This window comes from Nomascus leucogenys, chromosome 19, assembly GCF_006542625.1.
Source record: "Nomascus leucogenys isolate Asia chromosome 19, Asia_NLE_v1, whole genome shotgun sequence".
Lineage (NCBI taxonomy): Eukaryota > Metazoa > Chordata > Mammalia > Primates > Hylobatidae > Nomascus > Nomascus leucogenys.
In genome coordinates, this window is record NC_044399.1 from 32,253,845 (window position 1) to 32,276,504 (window position 22,660).

Below are 22,660 nucleotides of genomic sequence, written 5' to 3' on the forward strand. Positions count from 1 at the left end.
CTGGGATTACAGGCATGTGCCACCACGCCCAGCTAATTTTGTAGTTTTAGTAGAGATGGGGTTTCTCCATGTTGGTCAGGCTGGTCTCGAATTCCCGACCTCAGGTGATCTGCCTGCCTCAGCCTCCCAAAGTGCTGGGATTACAGGCATGAGCCTCCGTGCCTGGCAGGCTTTACAGTATCTAAGCAGGGATATGATGGCCAAATGTGGGTGTTTTGGCAGCCATGTGGAGGACTGTTGGGGTGTTATATCTGAAGTTGGAGAGGCCAGTTAGCGGCTCTGTAGTGGGTTGAGTATACGATGCTAAGAGCCTGAACTGGAGCTGTGGTCCCAGACCTTAGGGTAAACTGGTGGAACTTGGTGTTTGGCAGTGAGGGCTAGGGGACAGCAATGCACCTGGGATCCTGCCTGAGGGAGTGTGGAAGGATGCCCCCTGTCCTGAGGAGGGGAGGTGGTGATGGTGCCCATGGCTGCGTTGGAGGCAAGGCTGGGAGCTGTGGGAAATCAGACCTAATTGCTCAGATTTCTTGGTGAAGGTGGAGCAGTCCTCTCCTGGGAATTAGGGATCAGAGATGGAGCAGGAAGATTCAGAAGGGAAGGTTTAACTGGTCACTGAAGGGGAGAAGGAATTAAATGGATGGGGACCTCGACTGTCCATGTCAGGTGCCCGATTTCCCAGGGTGGGGGTGACTCTATCCAGAGAGGAAGAGAAAGGAGCGGGGGCTTTGGTCCAGGGCGTGTACTGGCCTGGGGCTGTGGAAGTCGGATGCAGGGAATTGTGAAGGGAGCTGGTGAGAGAGGCTCGGAGAAAAAAGGCCCAGGCTGGAAAGAGGCAGAACAGGGAGAAAATGGAGGTGAAGGCTCGGTGGCTCTCTGAGGTCACAGAGTATTTGAGGGGTGATGGTGGGGATATAGATGGAAGAGAAAAAGACCAAGGTCAGAGGAAGGGAGGTAGGAGGTGAAAGTTTTCCAAGGAGGACAGTTCTAGGGATGCCATGATAATGTAGGATGGGGCTGCAGTGGACAGGTAGGTCATCAGTGTTGAAGACACTCAGAAATGGAAGGCTCAGGAATGGGATGGGCTTGTACACACACCCATTGGCATGTAGGGCTATGGCAAGGCATCAAGATGGGGAGAAGACTGAGGCAGTCCCCAGGGTTTTCAGTGCATGGTGGTGGAGGTGACCAGGAAGTCGGCAATGACATCAAGGGTGGGGAGAAAGAAGGTATAGCCAGGTGGTGGGTTTTCTATAGAGCGGGGACTCTGTCACAGGCTGGCTATGGCCGGCCCTGGCATGGGATGTGGAGGACCACGTCCCACTGGAGTGGGGATTGCTGCTGCAGGGGACACCGTGTCCTTGGGATGTAGCCTGTTCACGTTATCTGTGAAATGGTTGAAGACTTGGGAAGATTGTTAACAGCGAAAGATGAAAAGTTGCAGAGGTTTAATAGTGGGAAGTTCTGGGGAAGAGAAAACTGAGCAGAATGGAGGAGATTGGAGAATGGCAGGGTGCTTTTCATTCAGCAATAGAAGATCCTACTCATTTACTAAAAATAAAGACAAGAAGCCAGGAGTAGGGGCACACACCTGTAGTCCCAGCTACTCTGGAGGCTGAGGTGAGAGCATTGCTTGAGGCCAAGAAGTTCAAGTGCAGTTCGTGTAACATAGTGAGAGCTTGTCTTCGATAAATAAGTAAATAAATAATCACAAGGAATTATACACATTTCAGACATAGAGACGTTCCATGAAGGCAGGAATGTTTGTCTTTTTGATTCACTGCAGTATCCCCAGAGCCTACAGAATGCCTGACACATAGTAGGTGCTCACTGAATATTTGTTGAATGAATAAATACAAAAGAGTATAAAAAAATAACATAACAAACTCCTGAGTACCCATCTCCAAAATGTTAATAATGTTTGTTTTGACTCTTGCCATTTCTTAAGAAATAAAAAGTATGAGGCACACAGCACGGTGTGTCTTACAGCTTTAGTCCCAGCACTTTGGGAGACCAAGGTGGGTGGATCACTTGAGCTCAGGATTTCAAGACCAGCCTGATGAACGTGGTGAAATCCTGTCTCCATAAAAAAATAGAATTAGCCAAGCATGGTGGCATTCACCTGTAGTCCCAACTACTCAAGAGGCTGAGGCGGGAGAGTTGCTTGAGCTGGGTAGGTCGAGGCTGCAATGAGCCATGATCACGCCACTGCAGTCCAGCCTGGGTGAGAGTGAGACACTGTCTCAAAAAATAATAATAAATAAATAAAAAGTTTGACACAGTTAATGCCTCTCGCCTTCCTCATTTTCACTGCATTCCCTTCCCACAGGTAACCACTGCCTAGAGATTGATGTCATTTCATTGAATGTTGGCTTATGTTGCCTACATATGTGTTTAGCTGTAAACAATATACCTTTGTGGGAATTTTTTTTTTCTGTCTCCCAGGTTGGAGTACAGTGGAACAATTATAGCTCACTGCAGCCTGGAACTCCTGGGCTCAAATGATCCTCCTGCCTTAGCCTCCTGAGTAACTGGGACTACAAAGATGTACTACCATGCCTGGCTAATTTGTAATTTTTTTTGTGGAGGCAGGGTCTTGCTATGTTGTCCAGGCTAGTCTCAAACTCCTGGCCTCAAGTGATCCTCTCAGCCTCCCAAAGCACTGGGATCATAGGCATGAGCCACCATGCCTGGCTCTACCTTTGTTATGTGTGCTTTTTTTTTTCCTCTGGAGTCTCACTCTGTTGCCCAGGCTAGAGTGCAGTGGCGCAATCTCAGCTCACTGCAACCTCCGCCTCCCAAGTTGAAGCAATTCTTCTGCCTCAGCCTCCCGAGTAGCTGGGACTACAGGCATGCACCACCATGCCTGGCTAATTTTTGTAATTTTTTTTTTTTTGAGATGGAGTCTCACTTTGTCACCAGGCTGGAGTGCAGTGGCACAATCTCAGCTCGCTGCAACCTCCGCCTCCTGGGTTCAAGTGATTCTCCTGCCTTAGCCTCCCAAGTAGCTATGCCTACAGGCACTCGCTACCATGCCCAGCTAATTTTTGTATTTTTATTAGAGATGGGGTTTTACCATGTTGGCCAGGATGGTCTCAATCTCAGGATGGTCAAGAGATCCGCCTGCCTCGGCCTCCCAAAGTGCTGGGATTATAGGCGTGAGCCACCTCACCCGGCCATTTTTGTATTTTTTTAGTAGAGACAGGGTTTCCCATATTGGCCAGGCTGGTCTCGAACTCCTGACCCCATGATTCGCCTGCCTCCAAGCCTCCCAAAGTGCTGGGATTACAGGCGTGAGCCACCATGCCTGGCCATTACGTGTGCTTTTAAATTTTATATAAATGAAATGATAGTGTAAGATGCTTCTGTTCTTGAGATTTCTATTTCATACAAGTAGTACAGCTATCGACCTAAGTATAGATATAGATAGAGTTAGGGAGATTCATTTGAACTGTGGTGTGGTGTTCGGATACAGCAGTTCCCAACCTTTTTGGCACCAGGGACCAGTTTTGTGGAAGACAATTTTTCCACGGATCAGGGTGAGGGGGGTGGTTTTGGTATGCAACTGTTCCACTCAGATCATCAGGCATTCGTTAGACTTCTCATAAGGAGAACACAACCTAGATCCCTGGCATGTGCAGTTCACTGTAGGGTTGGCACCCCTATGAGAATCTAATGCCACCACTGATCTGACAGGAGGTGGAGCTCAGGCAGTAATGCTTGCTCACCTCCTGCTGTTCACCTACTTCCTAACAGGCCACGGACCAGTACTGGTCCATGGCCTGGGGGTTGGGAACTCCTGTTCTAATATATGAATAGAGCTGTTTGTTTATTGGTTCCCCTCCTGAGAGAGGTGTATGTCACTGCTGATTTTGCTCTCTTAAAAACAGTGCTGCAGTGAACATCCTCATATCCATCTGCTTCTGCACGCATGTGGGGGTTTCTCTAGAATGGACACTTGGCAGTGAAATTGATGAATATGTGCAGTTTTGAACCTCAACATCTGTAACTTTCCAAAATTCATTTCAGAGTTGGGTTTATGAGCCCATATCACCTCTGGGTACTTTAGCTATTGTCTCCACAGTGAGACAGTGAGACTCTGCTTTGGGATGGCAGATTCTCAGAGTGAGACAGCCCTCTTGCCAATACCCTTCAAAGCAGGGTCCCCCTTGATAGCATTCCTCTCTGGTCCAGTCCACTCGACAGTCTGCTTGACAGCTCTCTAATGATGGGTTTGCTGGCTGGCTGGCTATGTCATTCACTCATTCGTCCGTCCATCCATCCATCCATCCATCCATCCATCCATCCATCCATCCAACAAATATCTATTTTGCACTCACCACATAGCAGGCACAGTGCTGGGGTTATGGCAGTGAACTGCCAGATAGTTTGTTTTCCTGATGAAGCCCAAGTCTGTCTTCCTTTCACTGGACCCCACAATGCCCCAGTCCTGGGACCTCACAGTAAAGCCTAATTGAGAATGAACCAATGTGCTGTGTCACATTGTAAGTAAACTCCCTTCTCTAGAAACGTTTTTGGCGAGAAGCTGGTCAGGATTTTTTCCAAGAAATTCCTGGTATGGTTCCGGATTCATAGAGCACAATAGAAGAGAGTATGGACGTTTCTTCCCCTCTGAGACCCCCAGTACGAGGCTAATGGGCTAAGGCAATCCAGTGACTTCTCTCTCCCTGTAGTTGTGAAACAAACAGGAAGTGAATCTCCATAAAGGAGCCTGAGCTCATTGAAAAAAAAAAAAGCCATACATTTCTTCTGTCCTTGTATGGGTGATCCTTTGCAATGTAAATTTGCCACTCCTCTCATCAAAGACATGTCTCTCAGAGCTCCCTGCATTGGACAATGGGACCTACTTCCTCCTTCTCACCAATTTTAATCATTATGTATACACAGACAAATTTCTAACCTAATAGACAAAGCACTGTGATCAAAGATCCAGCTGCAAAAACTTGGTGAAGTGGCCCAGAAACCCACAGGAATGAAATCAGATTGGAGCCACATGTGGTAGCTGTTGGCCTCCCACCCTTACGCTGTGGAGCTGGGCTTGACACTCTCTGGGGATGTGGCAGACAGTGTGGGAGGGGCCAGGCTAGGTAGATCTGGGACCAGGGAGGGGCAGGGCCTGAGGATACAAACCCAGAGGGTTAAAGGCCCTAAGGGAAGTCAAGTCTGGCAGAGAGATCAGAAGTCCAGGCGGTTGGCTGCACACAGCAAGTGGTGGCCCCGGCAGGTGGCTGGCATCTGGGAGGGCTGACATGGATCCAGCAGCAGGTGTTCCAGCTGCAGACAAGGCCAAGGTGAGGAATCCAAGGCAGGGAACATTCAGAAATTCAGAAAAATTGTTATTAATGGGGACAGCCTGAGAAGCATGTGAAGGCTGGTGTGAACTAATTCACATGAGATGAAGAAGAAAGAACACAGGGCTTGGAGTCAGAAGATTCCACTGACTGGCTTTGTGAGTTTGGTGTATCTGTCAACCTCTCTGAACTTCAGTTATTTCTTATGGGGGAATTTTTTAAAAATTAATATTTATTTATGTATTTATTTTAAAAGAAAGGTGAGGTCTCACTATGTTGCCCAGGCTGGTCTTGAACTCCTGAGCTCAAGTGATCTTCCCACCTTGGCTTCCTAAAGTGCTAGGATTATAGGCGTGAGCCACCATGCCCAGCCCAGTTATTTCTTTTGAGAAGTGGGGAGAATGATACCTATCCCTCAGAGTCGTGGTGGGGCTAGGTGGAGGTTATGGAAGTGGAGGTGCTTTTTTTTTTTTTGAGACAGAGTCTTGCTCTGTTTCCCAGGCTGGAGTGCAATGGTGCAATCTCGGCTCACTGCAACCTCCACCTCCCAGGTTCAAGCGATTCTCCTGCCTCAGCCTCCCGGGTAGCTGGGATTACAGGCCCATCATCCCCAGCTAATTTGTGTATTTTTAGTAGAGACAGGGTTTCACCATGTTGGCCAGGCTGGCCTCGAACTCCTGACCTCAGGTGATCCACCCGCCTCGGCCTCCCAAAGTGCAGGGATTACAGGCGTGAGCCACCACACCCGGCCAGAAGTGCTTTTTGAATCAGAAAGAGTTGTTATAATCTTAGCTTCAGACTGGAGTTCACAGGGAGGCCTCTTGTTCTGTGGGGAGGCTAGGGTGGAAGACCTGGGAAAGCAAGACAGGGCCCTAGAAGAATAAAGGTCTAGGGAGGTCACTAAGATGGGGGCTCTGACAAGGGGACATGACAAGCAGAGGGTATAGTGGTGAGGCCAGTGTATCAGTTCACTTTTGCTGTGTAACAAACCATCCTGCTGTGTCATGGCTTAAAACAACTGTGATTTAATTCCCCGATTTTGTGGGTTGGTTGGGTTGTTCTTCTGGCCTGGTTGTTCTTGCTTAGCTGGGGCTGGGTGGTCCGGGATGGCCTCACTCACATATCTGGTGTCTTAGCTGGGAAAACTGCAATGTCTGGGATGGCCAGACCCCTTCCCATGTGGTCTGTCATCCTCTAGGAGGGTCTCTCATCCTCTAGGAGGGTCTCTCATCCTCAGCCACCTTCACGTGGTGGTCTCACAAGCAAGGAAGGACAAGCCCCCAGTCACGAGCACTTTCTAAGCCTCTGCTCACATTTGATAATGGCCCATTGGCTAAAGCAAGTCACATCTGTCAAACCCAGATTAAAGAGTTCCTTTACTTTCTGACACACTACTCTCTGGGACATCTTTCAGCTTTTAATTTCACTATTTAATTATGAACCAGGGCTTCAAATAGGAATTCCCTGTCTTTTGCCATGATCGGGGGGTTGGAATGGAGGGCAGAGGGAAAACTTTTCAGTGAAATGACTGTGTAGTGTTTGCATTTGCAGCCTGCTACAGCTCTGGATTGGGAGCAAACAGAACAGAGTGCAGGCTGGCCCCACTACGAGCTAGCTGTGTCTCCCACCCAAGCTTCTGGTTTACCATGAGCTTGAGCCCCCTGCTTTGCTGAGGATGATTTTCAGAGCAGAATGAAATGAATGGCTACCACAGAAATTCAAATCACTCTTCTAGTTCTGGGCCATGTGTCACTTAACATGAAAAAGAAGAATAAGTCTTAGCAAAATAATAGTGAGTAAAAAAGTAAGGGAAATAATTGTACACTTAATGTTAAGTGAAAAAAAATCAGACCCCAGGGATGGATAAAGTCATGATTTCCCCCTTTTTTATGTCATAGAAAATATGGCCGGGCGCGGTGGCTCACACCTGTAATCCCAGCACTTTGGCATGCTGAGGTGGGTGGACCACCAGGTCAGATCAAGACCATCCTGGCTAACACGGTGAAACCCCGTGTCTACTAAAAATACAAACAATTAGCCGGGCGTGGTGGTGCACGCCTGTAGTCCCAGCTACTCGGGAGGCTGAGGCAGGAGAATGGCGTGAACCCGGGAGACGGAGGTTGCAGTGAGCCAAGATTGCGCCACTGCACTCCAGCCTGGGCAACAGAGCGAGACGCCATCTCAAAAAATAAAAAAATAAATAAATGCATTTGGACAGACACGATTCCCTTTTTATTAACTATATTCATTTCAGAAGTATGTAGAATACATACAGACACATTAAAACTCTTTAACTGGGAAGCCAGGGAATGACAAACACACTAAATCAAGATGGTGCTTTCAGCTGGGCATGGTGGCTCATGCCTGTAATCCCAGCACTTTGGGAGGCTGAGCCGGGCAGATCACCTGAGGTCGGGAGTTCAAGGCCAGCCTGACCAACATGGAGAAACCCCATCTCTACTAAAAATACAAAATTAGCTGGGTGTGTTGGTGCATGCTGTAATCCCAGCTACTCGAGAGGCTGAGGCAGGAGAATCGCTTGAACCTGGGAGGTGTAGGTTGCAGTGAGCCGAGATTGTGCCATTGCACTCCAGCCTGGGCGATAGAGCGAGACTCTGTCTAAAAAAAAAAAAAAAAAAAAAAGATGGTGATTTCTGCAAGTGGGAAGGGTGAGTGGGGCATGTGGTTAGATGTAGGATATTGACAAGAGCTTTGTTTTTTAGTTTGGGTGGTGGGTTCTCTTAGATCCTTGTTATATCGTTTAAAAAATCTAATTTAGGCCAGGTGTGGTGGCTCACGCCTGTAATCCCAGCACTTTGGGAGGCCGAGGCAGGCAGATCACCTGAGCTCAGGAGTTTGTGACTATCCTGGGCAACATGGTGAAACCTCGTCTCTACTAAAATATAAAAAGTTAGCCAGGGGTGGTGGCGCATGCCTGTAGTCCCAGCTACTCGGGAGCCTGAAGCGCAAGAATTGCTTGAGCCCGGGAAGTGGAGGTTGCAGTGAGCCAAGATTGTGCCACTGCCTTCCAATTTGGGCTACAGAGTGAGACTCCATCTAAAAAAAAAAAATTATTTGTTTAGTTCAGCCCACTGAGTTGTTGGTTTTGTATTTGAATGATTAAATGTTTAGTTTCCTTTGGGCTGTGAGGTTGAGCTTGGAGAGCTGTGCTTTCATATCTGTGAGTATAAAACGTCCAGGGGTGGCCACAGGAGGAGGAATGGATTAGCCCATGGTGGGAATGTCATTAAGTCAAAGATAGGAGGTAAGCAGCTTAGGAGGCACCCTGGCTTCCCCCTTGGTCAAGCACATCTCCTCGGAAAACTTGTCCTCCATGCGTGGACCAGATAGTGCTAAAGTCAAAATGAGTGACCTTTCTAATGCTCACATCAGGACACCTGTGCCAGAGCTGGCTCCTGTTAACCCAAAAGAGCCATGCAAGAGTTGCCATGGTGAGATTATTGCTGCCTGAGTGCCTTTGTTTATTCTTGACACTCAGTTATTAGGGCTTTGATTCCCAACATTGTCCTAAGCATAGGGTAATAGAGCCAGAGCTGGGACGCCTCCTTCACTCTGGGGCTCCATAGGCTGGGCCGAGCTAAATGACTGAAAATCACATAGGGCTCTGTGGAAGACCAACCCTCTGGGGCTTGTTCGTTTCCCCAGATGCTACTCCTTTGCCCCATCAGCTGTCTGTTTCCCCAGTAGGTTGTGGGTGTCAGTCTAAAATGCTGCCCACCTGGCAAAGGATGGTTTAGGAGGCTGTGGGGCCATGTGGGGTGCTGTTCCCTGGCCTGTTTGGGAAAAGAGAAGGCAGAAAGCATCTAGCCTTTATTGAGCACCTGCTGTCTGCCAGGCACTGTGTCCATCTCACCAAATCCTCACAGCAGTCCTATGAGGTATTACTCAAATCTCACCATCTCATGGCTAAACAAATTTTCTATTATGAAAACATTTAAAAATATATCCTGAACCTCCATCACCTAGCACCCCACTTCAACATTCAATAGTCATGCATAATCTTGTTTCATTCACACCTTTACCCACTTCCCTCTCTCCTCATTGTTTTGGAGTACATCTCAGCCATAATAGATGTATCTGCAAGTGTTTCATTGTGTATATAAACTCCTGGGCTCAACTGAAAAGGATTCTTTAAAGTTACACTACTATTCTCACATCTAAAAAAATCGAACAATAGTTTTCTTTTGAATTTTTTTAATTAAAAAAATTTTTAAAAATAGAGATGGGGTCTTGCTGTCTTGAACTCCTGGGCTTGAGTGATCCTCCTGCCTTGGCCTCCCAAAGTGCTGGGATTACAGGTGTGAGCCATTGTGCCCTGCCATGAATTTTTAATAAATGGTATTGGAACATCTGGATAGTCATTTTGAAATATATCAAAGTATATTTATTCCTCACATCATATATCAGAATGAACTCCAAGTGGATCAGAGATCTCTATGTGAGAATATAAATCATACACGTCCTAGAAGAAAACAAGGCTCTGTATATGGGAAAAGCCCTCCCTTAAAAAAAACAAAAAAACAAAAAACTATGCCTCAAAATTCAAATGCATGAAAGATTATTAAATTCACCCACATTAAAAAAAAATTGTTTTTTGAGCCAGGGTCTTGCTCTGTCACTCAGGCTGGAGTGCAGTGGTGCAAACAGTGCTCACTGCAGCCTCAATCTCCTGGGTTCAAGCGATCCTTCCACCTCAGCCTCCCAAGTAAGAGTAGCAGGGACCTCAGGTGCATGTCACCATGCATTAAAATGAGCATTAAAAATGCTCAGGTGCATCTTAAAAATATTTTGTAGCAACAGGGGCTTGCCGTCTTACCCAGGCTGGTCTTGAACTCCTGGGCTCAAGCAGTCTTCCCTCCTCGACCTCCTAAAGTGTTGGGATTGCAGGTGTGAACCACACTGCACCTGACCTAATTTTTTTTTTTTGCATGCAAAAACACCACAAGCAGAGTCAAAAGACAAGTGGCAAACTGGGGGAAATTATTTGCAAGAGATATCACAAAGGGCTAATTTTCCCAATAGCGAGAAAACATTTTTTAAAATAGGGAAAAGAATAAAAACCAAGAGCTGACAGAAAAATTGGGAAAGACATGAGTAGACAATTCACAGAAAAAGATATACAGATGGCCCTTAAACATATGGAGAGATGTTTGACGTTACTCATAATAAGCAAAATGCAAAGTAAGCCCCACTGAGAGATCATTTCTCCTCCATGTGATTGGCAGACATGCAAATGTTTGATCAACACTCTGGTGGTGAGCTTAAAGAAAATCCCTCATACAGTGCTAGCAGGAGGGCAAACTGGCCAAAGTCCCATGGAGGGAAATTTGTCAATATCTAAGAAAATTACGTATGTATTTGCTGCTTGACCCAGCAAGATTTCTAGGAATTTACATGGAAGATCTTCTCCACAGATATAGAATACTATGCCAGAGTCATTTACTGTAACATTATTTGCAATAGCAAAGTATTAGAAACAAACTAAATACCCATGGAGACTGGTTGAATAAATTACAGGAATCCAGTCCTGCAATGGAGTCAAATGCAGTAATTAAAATAATAAGATGGGCATGGTGGTTCATGCCTGTAATCCCAACCTAGGGAGGCAGAGGTTGCAGTGAGCCGAGATCACGCCACTGCACTCCATCCTGGGTGACACAGCAAGACTCCATCTCAAACAAACTAATAATAATAATTAATAAAGGAAGATCTCCATGCAGTTTCATAGAGTGATTTCTATGACCTATTTTTAAATAAAAAGCCAGAAAACAAACCAAACCAGTTAAATAAAAGCCCTAGAGTATCAAAGGGTATATACAGTGTTCTATGTTTTATGTAAGGAAGGGCAATATATTTATTTAATTCATTTTTTTTGAAACAGAGTCTTGCTCTGTTGCCCAGGCTGGAGTGCAGTGGCGTGATCTCAGCTCCCTGCAAACTCTGCCTCCTGGGTCCAAGTGATTCTCATGTCTCAGCCTCCTGAGTAGCTGGGATTACAGGCGTGTGCCACCATGCCCAGCTAATTTTGTATTTTTGGTAGAGATGGGGTTTCACCATGTTGGTCAGGCTGGTCTCGAACTCCTGACCTCAGGTGATCCTCCTGCCTCGGCTTCCCAAAGTGCGGGATTACAGGCGTGAACCACCTCATCTGGCCTTTGGTGGTGATTTCTGAGATTTTGATGCACCCATCACCCAAGCAGTGTACACTGTACCCAGTGTGTAGTCTTTTATCCCTTAAGCCCCTACTACCCTTTCCCGCTGATTTTTACTTAATAGATTTGTGATAGGTAGTAGCAGTTGTATAGCAATTCTGAAACTGCTTTGACTATTGAAGGACAGAACAAATAAGTAAATATATTGATGTTATTGGGAAATAAGTTCTCACTGAAGGAGAAGGGAGACACAAATATGGAATGGGGGAAGATGAGAAAAATCCTTTAGAGTTTAGAGTCCTTTAGAGTATCTACTAATGACTGCCAAAGAAATGATGCCCAGAAACAATGGGTACTGAGTGCCCACATCTTGGTTTCTAAATACTATCTCCTGCTAAAAGAAATCAGGGTTCCTTGGAGAAATTGCTGATTCCAGACCTGGGGTAGGGAACGCATCAGATGAGCCTGTGCCAGAAGGGAAGAAGATGCTCAAGGACTGATGGGAAAATGTCAACAGGACAGAGATGTGAATGGGGCTCCCACTGGACAAATTTGGGATAAACTGGGTCAACGAAGATAGTGATCGTAATGGATTAGAACACACGGAATAAAAAAAAATTCATAGTGATATCATGAGAGAGAGAAGGAGAGAAAGAGGAGTAAGGTGGTAGGGAGAAAAGAAGAGCTCATTCTTTTTTTTTTTTTTTTTTTTTTTTGAGACGGAGTTTCGCTCCTGTTGCCCGGGCTGGAGTGCAATGGCATGATCTCGGCTCATTGCAACCTCCACCTCCCAGGTTCAAGCGATTCTCCTGCCTCAGCCTCCTGAGTAGCTGGGATTACAGGCGCCCACCACTATGCCAGGCTAATTTTTTTTTTTTTTTTTTGAGACGGAGTCTCGCTCTGTCACCCAGGCTGGAGTGCAGTGGCGCGATCTCGGCTCACTGCAAGCTCCGCCTCCCGGGTTCACGGCCAGGCTAATTTTTTATATTTGTAGTAGAAACGGGGTTTCACCATGTTGGCCAGGCTGTTTTGCAAACTCCTGACCTCAGGTGATCCACCTGCCTTGGCCTCCCAAAGTGCAGGGATTACAGGCGTGAGCCACTGTGCCTGGCTGAAAAGCTCATTCTTACAGTAGAATGCCAATAAATGTAGAAGGAATGATGGGAATTAGGTAATCACTGTTTTGCAACCTCCAGTATAATAATTCATTTAGGCAAGGGTCATAAATTGACACTAAATCCATTGGTGAAGGATTTTGGGGGAACAGAATAGTCACATAGTCTCAAAGTATGGGAAAGACACAAAGACACAAGATCAGCTATGTAGAACTCTTGTCAAAAGGATTAACGTAAGTCTAATCATGAGGAAACAGTCAACTAAATCTAGTGGTAGAGCATCCTAAAAACTACTGGCCTGGAGTCTAAAAATGTCTAGGCTGGGTGCAGTGGCTCATGCCTGTAATCCCAGGCTTTGGGAGCCTGAAGCGGGAGGATCGCTTGAAGCCAAGAGTTTGAGACTAGCCTGGGCAACATAGTGAGACCCTGTCCCTACAAAACAAAAACAGAAACAAAAAAAACAAAACAACAAATGTTCTGAAAATCTAAAAGTTATTGGGATCTGTTCTAGATTAGAAGAGAATAAAAAGATGTGTCAACCAAATACAACATATGATCATCAATTAGATCCTGAATCAGAAAAAATATAAAATTATAAAGGATACTTTTGGGACAAGAGTGAACATTTGAATGTGGACTGTCTTACATAATATATTAATGAATCGATGTTAAATTTCTTGCAGGTGATAATGGTATTGTGGTTTATGCAGCAGAATGTCTTTGTTCCTATGAAATACATGTTGAAATACTTTGGGGTAAAGTGGCTTGTGTTGTCTGCAATGATCTTTCAAAGATTCAGAGGGGAAAAAAGGTCTTCATACATATTCTTGAAATGGAATTCCTTTCTTCCTGACCCATCTAACCTAACCCTCCCCACTGGGCTGGTCACTGGCAAAGGATTCCTTTTCCGTTTTCAGCGCACCTTGGTATGGAGCCCAGAGCCAGCAGAGCAACAAATAGGTGCAGGGCCTGCTCCTGGCACCATGCGCTGATTTCCTGTCCCCTCATTCACTGGGAACACGGAGTTGAGGGCCTGGAGATGCAAGTTCAAGTCCCATTGACCCTGGGAAAGTTATTCTACCTCCCTAATTTCCTCATCCTGGGCTTCAGGGTCTTCAAGGCCCCACCCAACCATAATGTCCGGTGGAAGAAGCTGTCTTTGAATGCCAATGTGTATAGGGTCCTGGGAGCTGGAGACAATTTGGTAACTTCTAATGACCTTCTGTGGCAAGGGGATGGAAAGGAAGGTTTGTCCTTTGGTTTCTTCCTTCCCTAAACTAGGTCCTTGTCATTTTGGGGAAGAAAGGAGACAGCAAGGAATGCATGCGCACGTGTGGGTGTGATTGTGTGTCAGTGAGTGAGGAGCTGAAGCTGGGGGCCGGGGTTGGGGTGGGGAAAATGCCTGGGGGCTGAGGGAGGACCCTGCTTGGTGTCCCAGGGCTCCTGGGGAAGCTCCTAGCCCCACCTGTTCTGCTTCCACCCCCAGGCCCATGAGAGGCTGGAGGAGACGAAGCTGGAGGCCGTGAGAGACAACAACCTGGAGCTGGTGCAGGAGATCCTGCGGGACCTGGCGCAGCTGGCTGAGCAGAGCAGCACAGCCGCCGAGCTGGCCCACATCCTCCAGGAGCCCCACTTCCAGGTTCCTGGCTGCTGGGGCTGGGGTTGAGGGAGCAGGAGGCGGGTGGACGGGGGCATACTGCTGTTGGAGGGCCCAGCAGGAAGTTGGAGCTGGGATGGGAAGAGACCCAGGGCACTGCCCCATTGTCCCTTCTCTTCCCACCCCCCCAGTCCCTCCTGGAGACGCATGACTCTGTGGCCTCAAAGACCTATGAGACACCACCCCCCAGCCCTGGCCTGGACCCTACATTCAGCAACCAGCCTGTACCTCCTGATGCCGTGCGCATGGTGGGCATCCGCAAGACAGCCGGAGAACATCTGGTGAGGACTGGGCAGGGCCAGAGGCGGGGCTGGTGAGGGTGGGGGATTGAGAATAACCAATGAGCGGACAAAAAAGGCCAAGCGTGGTCTGAAGATGAAGATGGGGCCAGCTTTGTGCAGGGAAGGGCCATGCAGCAAAGGGTCGGGGAAGACCCAGGAGACCATAGACACTGCACACGCACCTGTGTCCACACCTCTCCAGTCTGCCTGCTCCCCCCCCCCCCCATTAGTACCCGCTGTAAGTGAAGAATTTAGGCAGAAGGATGGAGGAGGACTTTGTGAGGGTGGGGGTGGGTGGGTAGGGACAGGAATGGAGGAGCTATTAGGAGACTATTTGAAGATTCTGACTTGGAGCAATTGTGGCCTCAACTTACACTCCCTCTGACCTCCAGGGTGTAACGTTCCGCGTGGAGGGCGGCGAGCTGGTGATCGCGCGCATTCTGCATGGGGGCATGGTGGCTCAGCAAGGCCTGCTGCATGTGGGTGACATCATCAAGGAGGTGAACGGGCAGCCAGTGGGCAGTGACCCCCGTGCACTGCAGGAGCTCCTGCGCAACGCCAGTGGCAGTGTCATCCTCAAGATCCTGCCCAGCTACCAGGAGCCCCATCTGCCCCGCCAGGTGGGCCCCTCACCCAGCACAAGGCCCAAGGGATGGCTGAGCCTCCTGGCTGTCAGGGTTGCAGGTCTCACTGAGGCCCTCCTCTCCTACTGGTTTCCTCCAGGGAAGATGGGGGTGGGACGTGCAGCCCAGAGGCAGCTGACCGCAGCCGTGGACAGGCCTCTGCCTCTGCTGCACCTGCATGTGCTCCCACATTGGCCGGCATTATGCACGCAGCCACAGCCTGGGGTACCAGAGTGTATGAGAGAGTGCCTGCATCGTGGTCAGCGTTCTTCACGTTTGTGCGCGTGCACAGGGTGGGGTGGTCATATGTCCTGGACAGCTGTCTCCTGGTTGGTCAATTCTGGGGGTCTGGCTGCTCTGTCTACCTATCCTATTGGCTCTCTTGCCCTCCACCAGAGCCCTTCTCCAAGGGGAGAGAGTGAGTGGATGGAGGGATCCAGGATTAGGTGCCAGGGTCCTGTCCCCTACTTGGTGGTCCCACATCCTTGGTCCTGAGATCTGAATCCTGTAGTACTAGATGCGAAGAGAGGTTGGCACCAGGGAGGTGCATGGGCAGGCCTGGAGGCATCACTCCTGCAGGGGGACAGTTCCATTGCCTCTTACGTCTTTGTGAAAAGAGGGGGCATGGGGTAGACCTCCACCTGCAGCCTTCTGCTGACCCTTCCCCCAACCCTTTGCTGATTCCTGGGCCCAGGTATTTGTGAAATGTCACTTTGACTATGACCCGGCCCGAGACAGCCTCATCCCCTGCAAGGAAGCAGGCCTGCGCTTCAACGCAGGGGACTTGCTCCAGATCGTAAACCAGGATGATGCCAACTGGTGGCAGGTGAGCTGCGGGCACCCCTGCATCTCTCCAGGTATGGTGCATGGGAGGGCGAGGGCACAGGGAGGGGTCTTCTTGCTCAGGCAGATCTTGGTCTCATGTCCGTTTCAGGCATGCCATGTCGAAGGGGGCAGTGCTGGGCTCATCCCCAGCCAGCTGCTGGAGGAGAAGCGGAAAGCATTTGTCAAGAGGGACCTGGAGCTGACACCAAACTCAGGTAGGAGGTCCCTCCTACCCCACACCTCCAATCTGAGATCCGACAGGGCCCTGTCTGCCTCACTCACCCATCTCCCTATGGCCAGGGACCCTGTGCGGCAGCCTTTCAGGAAAGAAAAAGAAGCGAATGATGTATTTGACCACCAAGAATGCAGGTGGGTATCAGAGCACCCCCTCCCTTGCCCTTCTCTAACATGGCATGCCTTTCCCTGTCCCCACCCATCACCTGTGAAGATGCGTGCCTGGCTCAGATGCTGCCAGCCGTGTCCCTAGGCCCTGCCCGACTCCCTCCTGCTCCCCTGTTCCAAGCCCTCTTGCCCTCAGCCTCCCTGAGAGCTCCGCCCCTCCCTCACCGTGCAGCCTGGTGAGCAGCGCCATCTCCCTGTGTCCAGAGTTTGACCGTCATGAGCTGCTCATTTATGAGGAGGTGGCCCGCATGCCCCCGTTCCGCCGGAAAACCCTGGTACTGATTGGGGCTCAGGGCGTGGGACGGCGCAGCCTGAAGAACAAGCTCATCATGTGGGATCCAGATCGCTATGGCACCACGGTGCCCTGTGAGTGGGAGCTGGGCCCTGCTGAGTCAGGGACAGGGAGCAGGGCTCCCCTTGGGGCCAGGGCTGGGCCCACCGAATGGGCATCTTCATGGGCACGAGGCCAGGTGGTACCTTTGGGTACACGGGTTGGGGTGCACGCCCTCTGTGGGTGAGTAGGGGAACTTCAGGCTCAGGAAGGGTGAGGGAGGTGTCCAGCCAACAGGTGGCCTAGTGGGCTGGGCTGGCGTCCCCTTTCCTTCTCTTGTTTCACTTGCTAAAAGCCATGAAGAAAGTGAGTGCCCAGCCGTGCACCCGGGTGAAACAGGCTATGAGCTGCCTATGTGTAGCCTTGTGGAAGACAGGGCTTCTTAGTGGCAGAACCAGCGGGGGTGGTGGAAACTCCTGGCTGCCAGAGGCAGGACTAAGAGCACTGCCCTGGTCTGCTTGGCCCTTGCTGTGTGGCTTTGGGCTGTACATTGCCCTTTCTGGACCTCAGCCTCTCATCTGTGGGCTCTGGGTTGGACCATGATTACCACCTCATGTCTGTGTGTGCGCACTGGGGAGAGTGGGGGGCAGGTGTGTACAAAGGCAGCAGTGCTGGCATGATGGGGAGCAGACTGCACCCCCAAGGCTGGGAAACGGGGGCCTGGGTAGGGGTGCATATATGTGTCTGAGGCACTGTGACCTGCCCATGCCCATTCGGTCCAACCTACCCCCATCCCCCTAGACACCTCCCGGCGGCCCAAAGACTCAGAGCGGGAAGGTCAGGGTTACAGCTTTGTGTCCCGTGGGGAGATGGAGGCTGACATCCGTGCTGGGCGCTACCTGGAACATGGCGAATACGAGAGCAACCTGTATGGCACACGTATTGACTCCATCCGGGGCGTGGTCGCTGCTGGGAAGGTGTGCGTGCTGGATGTCAACCCCCAGGTACCACCACTCTGCTCCTTCCCAGCCCGCCATGTGTCCTCTCTGCTGCCTCAGTGCTCTCCCATATAGTTCCAGACACCTGTCACCTGAGCACGCCCATGTACCCCCTTTGCCCTCAACTACTGCTAGAAACCCAGCCCACCTGGAACCTTTCTCAGCCTTCCAGAGCCCCCACTCCTCCTCTAGTCTCCTCCAGTCACCCCAGCCACCTGCCAGCTGTTTGTCATTTGTCCCAGGACTCATGTCCCAGACCCCCAGGCCCCCTTTTCTCATCTACTCCCAAGTGCCCATCCCAACCCCGGTCACCCTCACAGCCTTTCTCTGGTTCCTAGGACAGACATGGGGATATGCTCCCTACCCTGCCTTCTCCTTCTGCAGGCGGTGAAGGTGCTACGAACGGCTGAGTTTGTCCCTTACGTGGTGTTCATTGAGGCCCCGGACTTCGAGACCCTGCGGGCCATGAACAGGGCTGCGCTGGAGAGTGGAGTATCCACCAAGCAGCTCACGGTGAGGGCTCTGAGGTGTGGGGGAGGGGTCTGATAGCTGCCTATCGTGGTGGGGGACAGGCCTGAGCTGACAGAGAGAAGGAGGTGGTGTTGGGGAGGGACAGGGGCCTGCTCCAGTTATCAGTGAGGTAGGACGTGGTCCCCCCTGCATAGATGTGGAAGGGGAGGTCTGAGAGAGGAAGTCCAAAGTCTCAGAGTGAGCCAGGCACACACCTAGCCTGGGATACATGTGCTTCTGACTCCAGGCCCCCGGCTCAGCCCACTCTGCAGAGACAGAGTGCTGGCCAGAGAGAGTTCCAGAGGGCCACTGGGAGAGGTGGGCAGGAGGTGGGCCCGGTGAGCTTGGGTTGCTTACAGCTGGGGGAAAGCTGAAGGGTAGGAGAAAGCCAGAGGCGGGAAGGCTGGCTGGAGGGCTGAGTCAGCGTCAGGGAGCAGGCAGCGCCTGGAGGAGAGGCTTCAAGGCCGCATTGCAGGACTCCAGCCCCATCCGCCTTCCTCCCTATGTCTTGCTGCGCCTTCCCAGGAGGTGGAGAGTTTGCGGCGCTCTGAGTGCAGGGGTCCCTCTGCTGGCCATGCCTGGTGCTGCAGCACTCAGGCCCCAGGTCAGAGCGTGCCTGGGGCCCAGGAGGGGCTGTCTAGGCTGGCACCCTTCTGCCAATGACCGCCTTAAGGAGCTCTGGACCTTTGCCTGATCCCCATTCTGGGCACCTCCTCCTTGGCAACAGGTGTGGCCAACTGGAGCTGTTGGGATGCGGCTAGCTTCCGCTTATTTAAGTCAGTTGTTAAGTACCCTTCCCCACCCCTGCCCATCCAGCTTCCACTGGGTCGAGGGTGGGGTTGTCCTGGATACTTGTGGATTGCCCTGGTACCAGCCTGTCTAGCTGCATAGGTAAGGCAGCCTAGTCAGACTTGAGGGAGCACTGGCTTGAGAGTCAGGCAGACCCTGTTTAGCCACTGACTGGCTATGTGACCTTTTTGTATCTTCATTTTCTCTGTTATAAATGGGAAAGAATTAATCCTACCTTGCAGAGCTGTAGTGAAGATTATGTGGCATGCAAAGCATTTAGGGATGTGATTGGCAGTTATTAAAGCTTATTTCCTCCCTTTCACTCACCATCTGTTTGTGGTTGATGGTGAGCCACTTTGAGGCACGCAGAGAGGGGCCCCTGCCTCCCTAGCCAGGGAGTCCACGCCAGGGTTGGGCTTTGGGGAGGGGGAGTGGGGGCAGCTGTAGCTCCTTCTGACAGTGGGGGTGAGTTGTGGGCACTGACTGTAGGGAGGTCCCCTTGTGCCTGGGCAGGAGGCGGACCTGAGACGGACAGTGGAGGAGAGCAGCCGCATCCAGAGGGGCTACGGGCACTACTTTGACCTCTGCCTGGTCAATAGCAACCTGGAGAGGACCTTCCGCGAGCTCCAGGCAGCCATGGAGAAGCTACGGACAGAGCCCCAGTGGGTGCCTGTCAGCTGGGTGTACTGAGCCTGTTCACCTGGTCCTTGGCCCACTCTGTGTTGAAACCCACAACCTGAATCCATCTCCTTCCTGACCTGTGATCCCCTGCCACAATCCTTAGCCCCCATATCTGGCTCTCCTTGGGTAACAGCTCCCAGCAGGCCCTAAGTCTGGCTTCAGCACAGAGGCGTGCACTGCCAGGGAGGTGGGCATTCATGGGGTACCCTGTGCCCAGGTGCTGCCCACTCCCAATGCCCATTGGCCACCAGATATCTCTGAGGGCCAAGCTATGCCCAGGAATGTGTCAGAGTCACCTCCATATAATGGTCAGTATAGAGAAGATAAAAGCTGCTTTGGGACCACATGGTCAGTAGGCATACTGCCCCCTGCCACCCCTCCCCAGTTGCCAGTTCTCCTCTGGACTGGTCACACCCACCCCATTCCTGGACGCCTCCCACCTCTCACCCCTGTGTCGCAGGAACAGGCCTTGGGCTGTTTCTGTGTGGTCAGGGGAATGTGTGGCCCGCTGGCAGCCAGGCAGGCCTGGGTGGTTGTGCCATCCTGGTGCCATCTTGAAGGCTGGAGGAGTCAGAGTGAGAGCCAGTGGCCACAGCTGCAGAGCACTGCAGCTCCCAGCTCCCTCGGAAAGGGACAGGGTCGCAGGGCAGATGCAGCTCGGTCCTTCCCTCATCCACAGCTTCTCACTGCCCGAGTTTCTCCATATTTCTCCAATGCGTCCTGACAGGTCAGCCCTGCTCCCCACAAGGCCAGGCTAGCAGGGGCCAGTGGGCTCAGCCCAGGTAAGGGCGGGATGGAGGGCTGAGCCCTGTGAGAACCTGCTGCTACCAACTGAAGAGCCCCAAGCTCTCCATGGCCCACAGCAGGCACAGGTCTGAGCTCTATGTCCTTGACCTTGGTCCATTTTGGTTTTCTCTCTAGCCAGGTCCAGGTAGCCCACTTGCATCAGGGCTGCCGGGGTGGAAGGGCTAAGGAGGAGTGCAGAGGGGACCTTGGGAGCCTGGGCTTGAAGGACAGTTGTCCTCCAGGAGGTTCCTCACACACAACTCCAGAGGTGCCATTTACACGGTAGTCTGCACAGCCTGTGGTTCCACGTGCATGCTCAGCACCTGTCTATGCCTCTGGCACTGGGGTGTATGTGTGTGTGCGTGTGCGCGCGCGTGTGTGTGTCAGGTTTAGTTTGGGGAGGAAGCAAAGGGTTGTTTTGTTTTGGAGGTCACTCTTTGGGGCCCCTTTCTGGGGGTTCCCCATCAGCCCTCATTTCTTATAATACCCTGATCCCGGACTCCAAAGCCCTGGTCCTTTCCTGATGTCTCCTCCCTTGTCCTATTGTCCCCCTACCCTAAATGCCCCCCAGCCGTAACTTGAGGAGGCCAGTTTTGTAAAATAGGAGACTCCCTTTAAGAAAGAATGCTGTCCTAGATGTACTTGGGCATCTCATCCTTCATTGTTCTCTGCATTCCTTCCAGGGTGAGCCTGTCCTCAGAGGGGACAACCTGTGACACCCCGAGTCCAAACCCCTGTGCCTCCCAGTTCTTCCGAGTGTCTAACTAGTCTTCGCTGCAGTGTCAGCCAAAGCTGGCCCCTGAACCACTGTGTGCCCATTTCCTAGGGAAGGGGAAGGAGAATAAACAGAATATTTATTACAAATGTTAGAATATATTTCTTATACTAGGAATCTCATTTGCATTTGTATAGAGTATACACATGAGGTGGGAAGGCCAGGCCTGCCCCCATCTCGGTGTGGCTCTGCGTATACTACACACTCATCCTCCTGCTCCTCTTTTCCCTTAGTCAGTGTCCTTTCATCCTGATTCAGCTCTCCCTTGCATCACCCTCAGCCTAAGGGAGTGGGAAGGAAATGGGGTGTTTTCTTGCTGACCTAACGCTATGGGGTCACTTGCCATTTCCTACCTTCCCTGGGGGATTTAAGGGTAGAGGCAGGGGAAGATCTGTTGTTATAGCTGCCTCTGTCTCCTTGGTCCAAGTGACCATCATCTCTGATGGAGATGGGTTAGGTACCTGGCCCTCATGGCACCTTTACTGCTAGTGATGCCCAAGGGGCAGGCCTGGGCCCTTCCCTCCTGTCTCTTCTCAGTCTTTCCTCTCTGAACAGCCTCCTACCTCCCCTGCCTGAGCCTCACTCCACAGCTCTTCCCAGGTACCTATCAGGTGGGAGCAGAGGCTGTCAGTCCTTGGCTCACCCAGGACGGGGCTGGGTTGGAACAGGTGTGTGTGCCCACCACATTAGCTCAATGACTGTGTTCTCCCTCCCTGCCACTGTGGACTCTTGTATTTGAGGGACCTCAAGAGAGTGAGGACCCTACCATCCACTGTCCATATTCAGTCCCAGCCCCAGTGCCCTTCCTCTGTCGCCTGCCTCAGCCATCCAATTCTTGAGTTTTCTCACTGATTGGTTTTCTTTCTTTTTCCTTGGATTAAATGTGAAAGCAAAGGCTTCTGGCTCTACTTGTCTTTGGTTGGGGTTGGGTGGATGGCTTTGGGAGAGAGTGAGAGCTGGGGAGCACAGCACAGATGACTCTAGAATGGAAGTCAGAGCGACATATCTTGTTTTCTGCGATGTCTTCCTTTCCTCTGTCTTGCCCCTGCACACTCCCCCATCCCCAGAAGATGCTCCTTCTAAGTGCTTGTACCCAAGGACATGAACAGACATTTCTCAGAAGACATACAAGTGACAATGTATGAAAAAGTGCTTTATGTCACTAATCATCAGAGAAATGCAAACCAAAACCACCATGAGTTACCATCTTACACCAGTCAGAATGGCTATTATTAAAAAGTCAAAAAATAAGAGATGCTGGTGAAGTTGCAGACAAGAGGGAGTGCTTATACACTATTGGTGGGAACGTACATTAGTTCAGCCCCCGTGGAAAGCTGTTTGGGGAGTTCTCATAGAACTACCATTCATTCCAGCAATCCCATCACTGGGCATCTACCCAAAGGAGAAGAAATCATTCCACCAAAAAGATACCTGCACTTGTGTGACTGTCACTACGGGACTGAAC

At 50.6% G+C, this 22,660-nt stretch overlaps 1 protein-coding gene across 7 annotated transcripts in view; it reads left to right on the forward strand.

The window, feature by feature from the left end:
• Positions 1-22,660, forward strand: part of MPP2 (membrane palmitoylated protein 2) — a 52,663-nt gene that overhangs the window by 10,406 nt on the left and 19,597 nt on the right. For 5 of the 7 annotated variants that reach the window (XM_030799685.1, XM_030799684.1, XM_012497734.2 and 2 more), the window contains 10 exons: positions 14,084-14,236; positions 14,386-14,535; positions 14,928-15,155; positions 15,853-15,984; positions 16,093-16,198; positions 16,284-16,352; positions 16,590-16,751; positions 17,458-17,660; positions 18,039-18,167; positions 19,467-22,092. In XM_030799685.1, coding sequence (XP_030655545.1) covers positions 14,084-14,236; positions 14,386-14,535; positions 14,928-15,155; positions 15,853-15,984; positions 16,093-16,198; positions 16,284-16,352; positions 16,590-16,751; positions 17,458-17,660; positions 18,039-18,167; positions 19,467-19,643 — 1,509 coding nt within the window. In that variant the 3' untranslated portion in view covers positions 19,644-22,092. Of the gene's footprint in view, positions 1-14,083; positions 14,237-14,385; positions 14,536-14,927; positions 15,156-15,852; positions 15,985-16,092; positions 16,199-16,283; positions 16,353-16,589; positions 16,752-17,457; positions 17,661-18,038; positions 18,168-19,466; positions 22,093-22,660 lie in introns of those variants that run through there. The other 2 variants (XM_003270761.4, XM_030799686.1) reach the window with 2 other exon arrangements.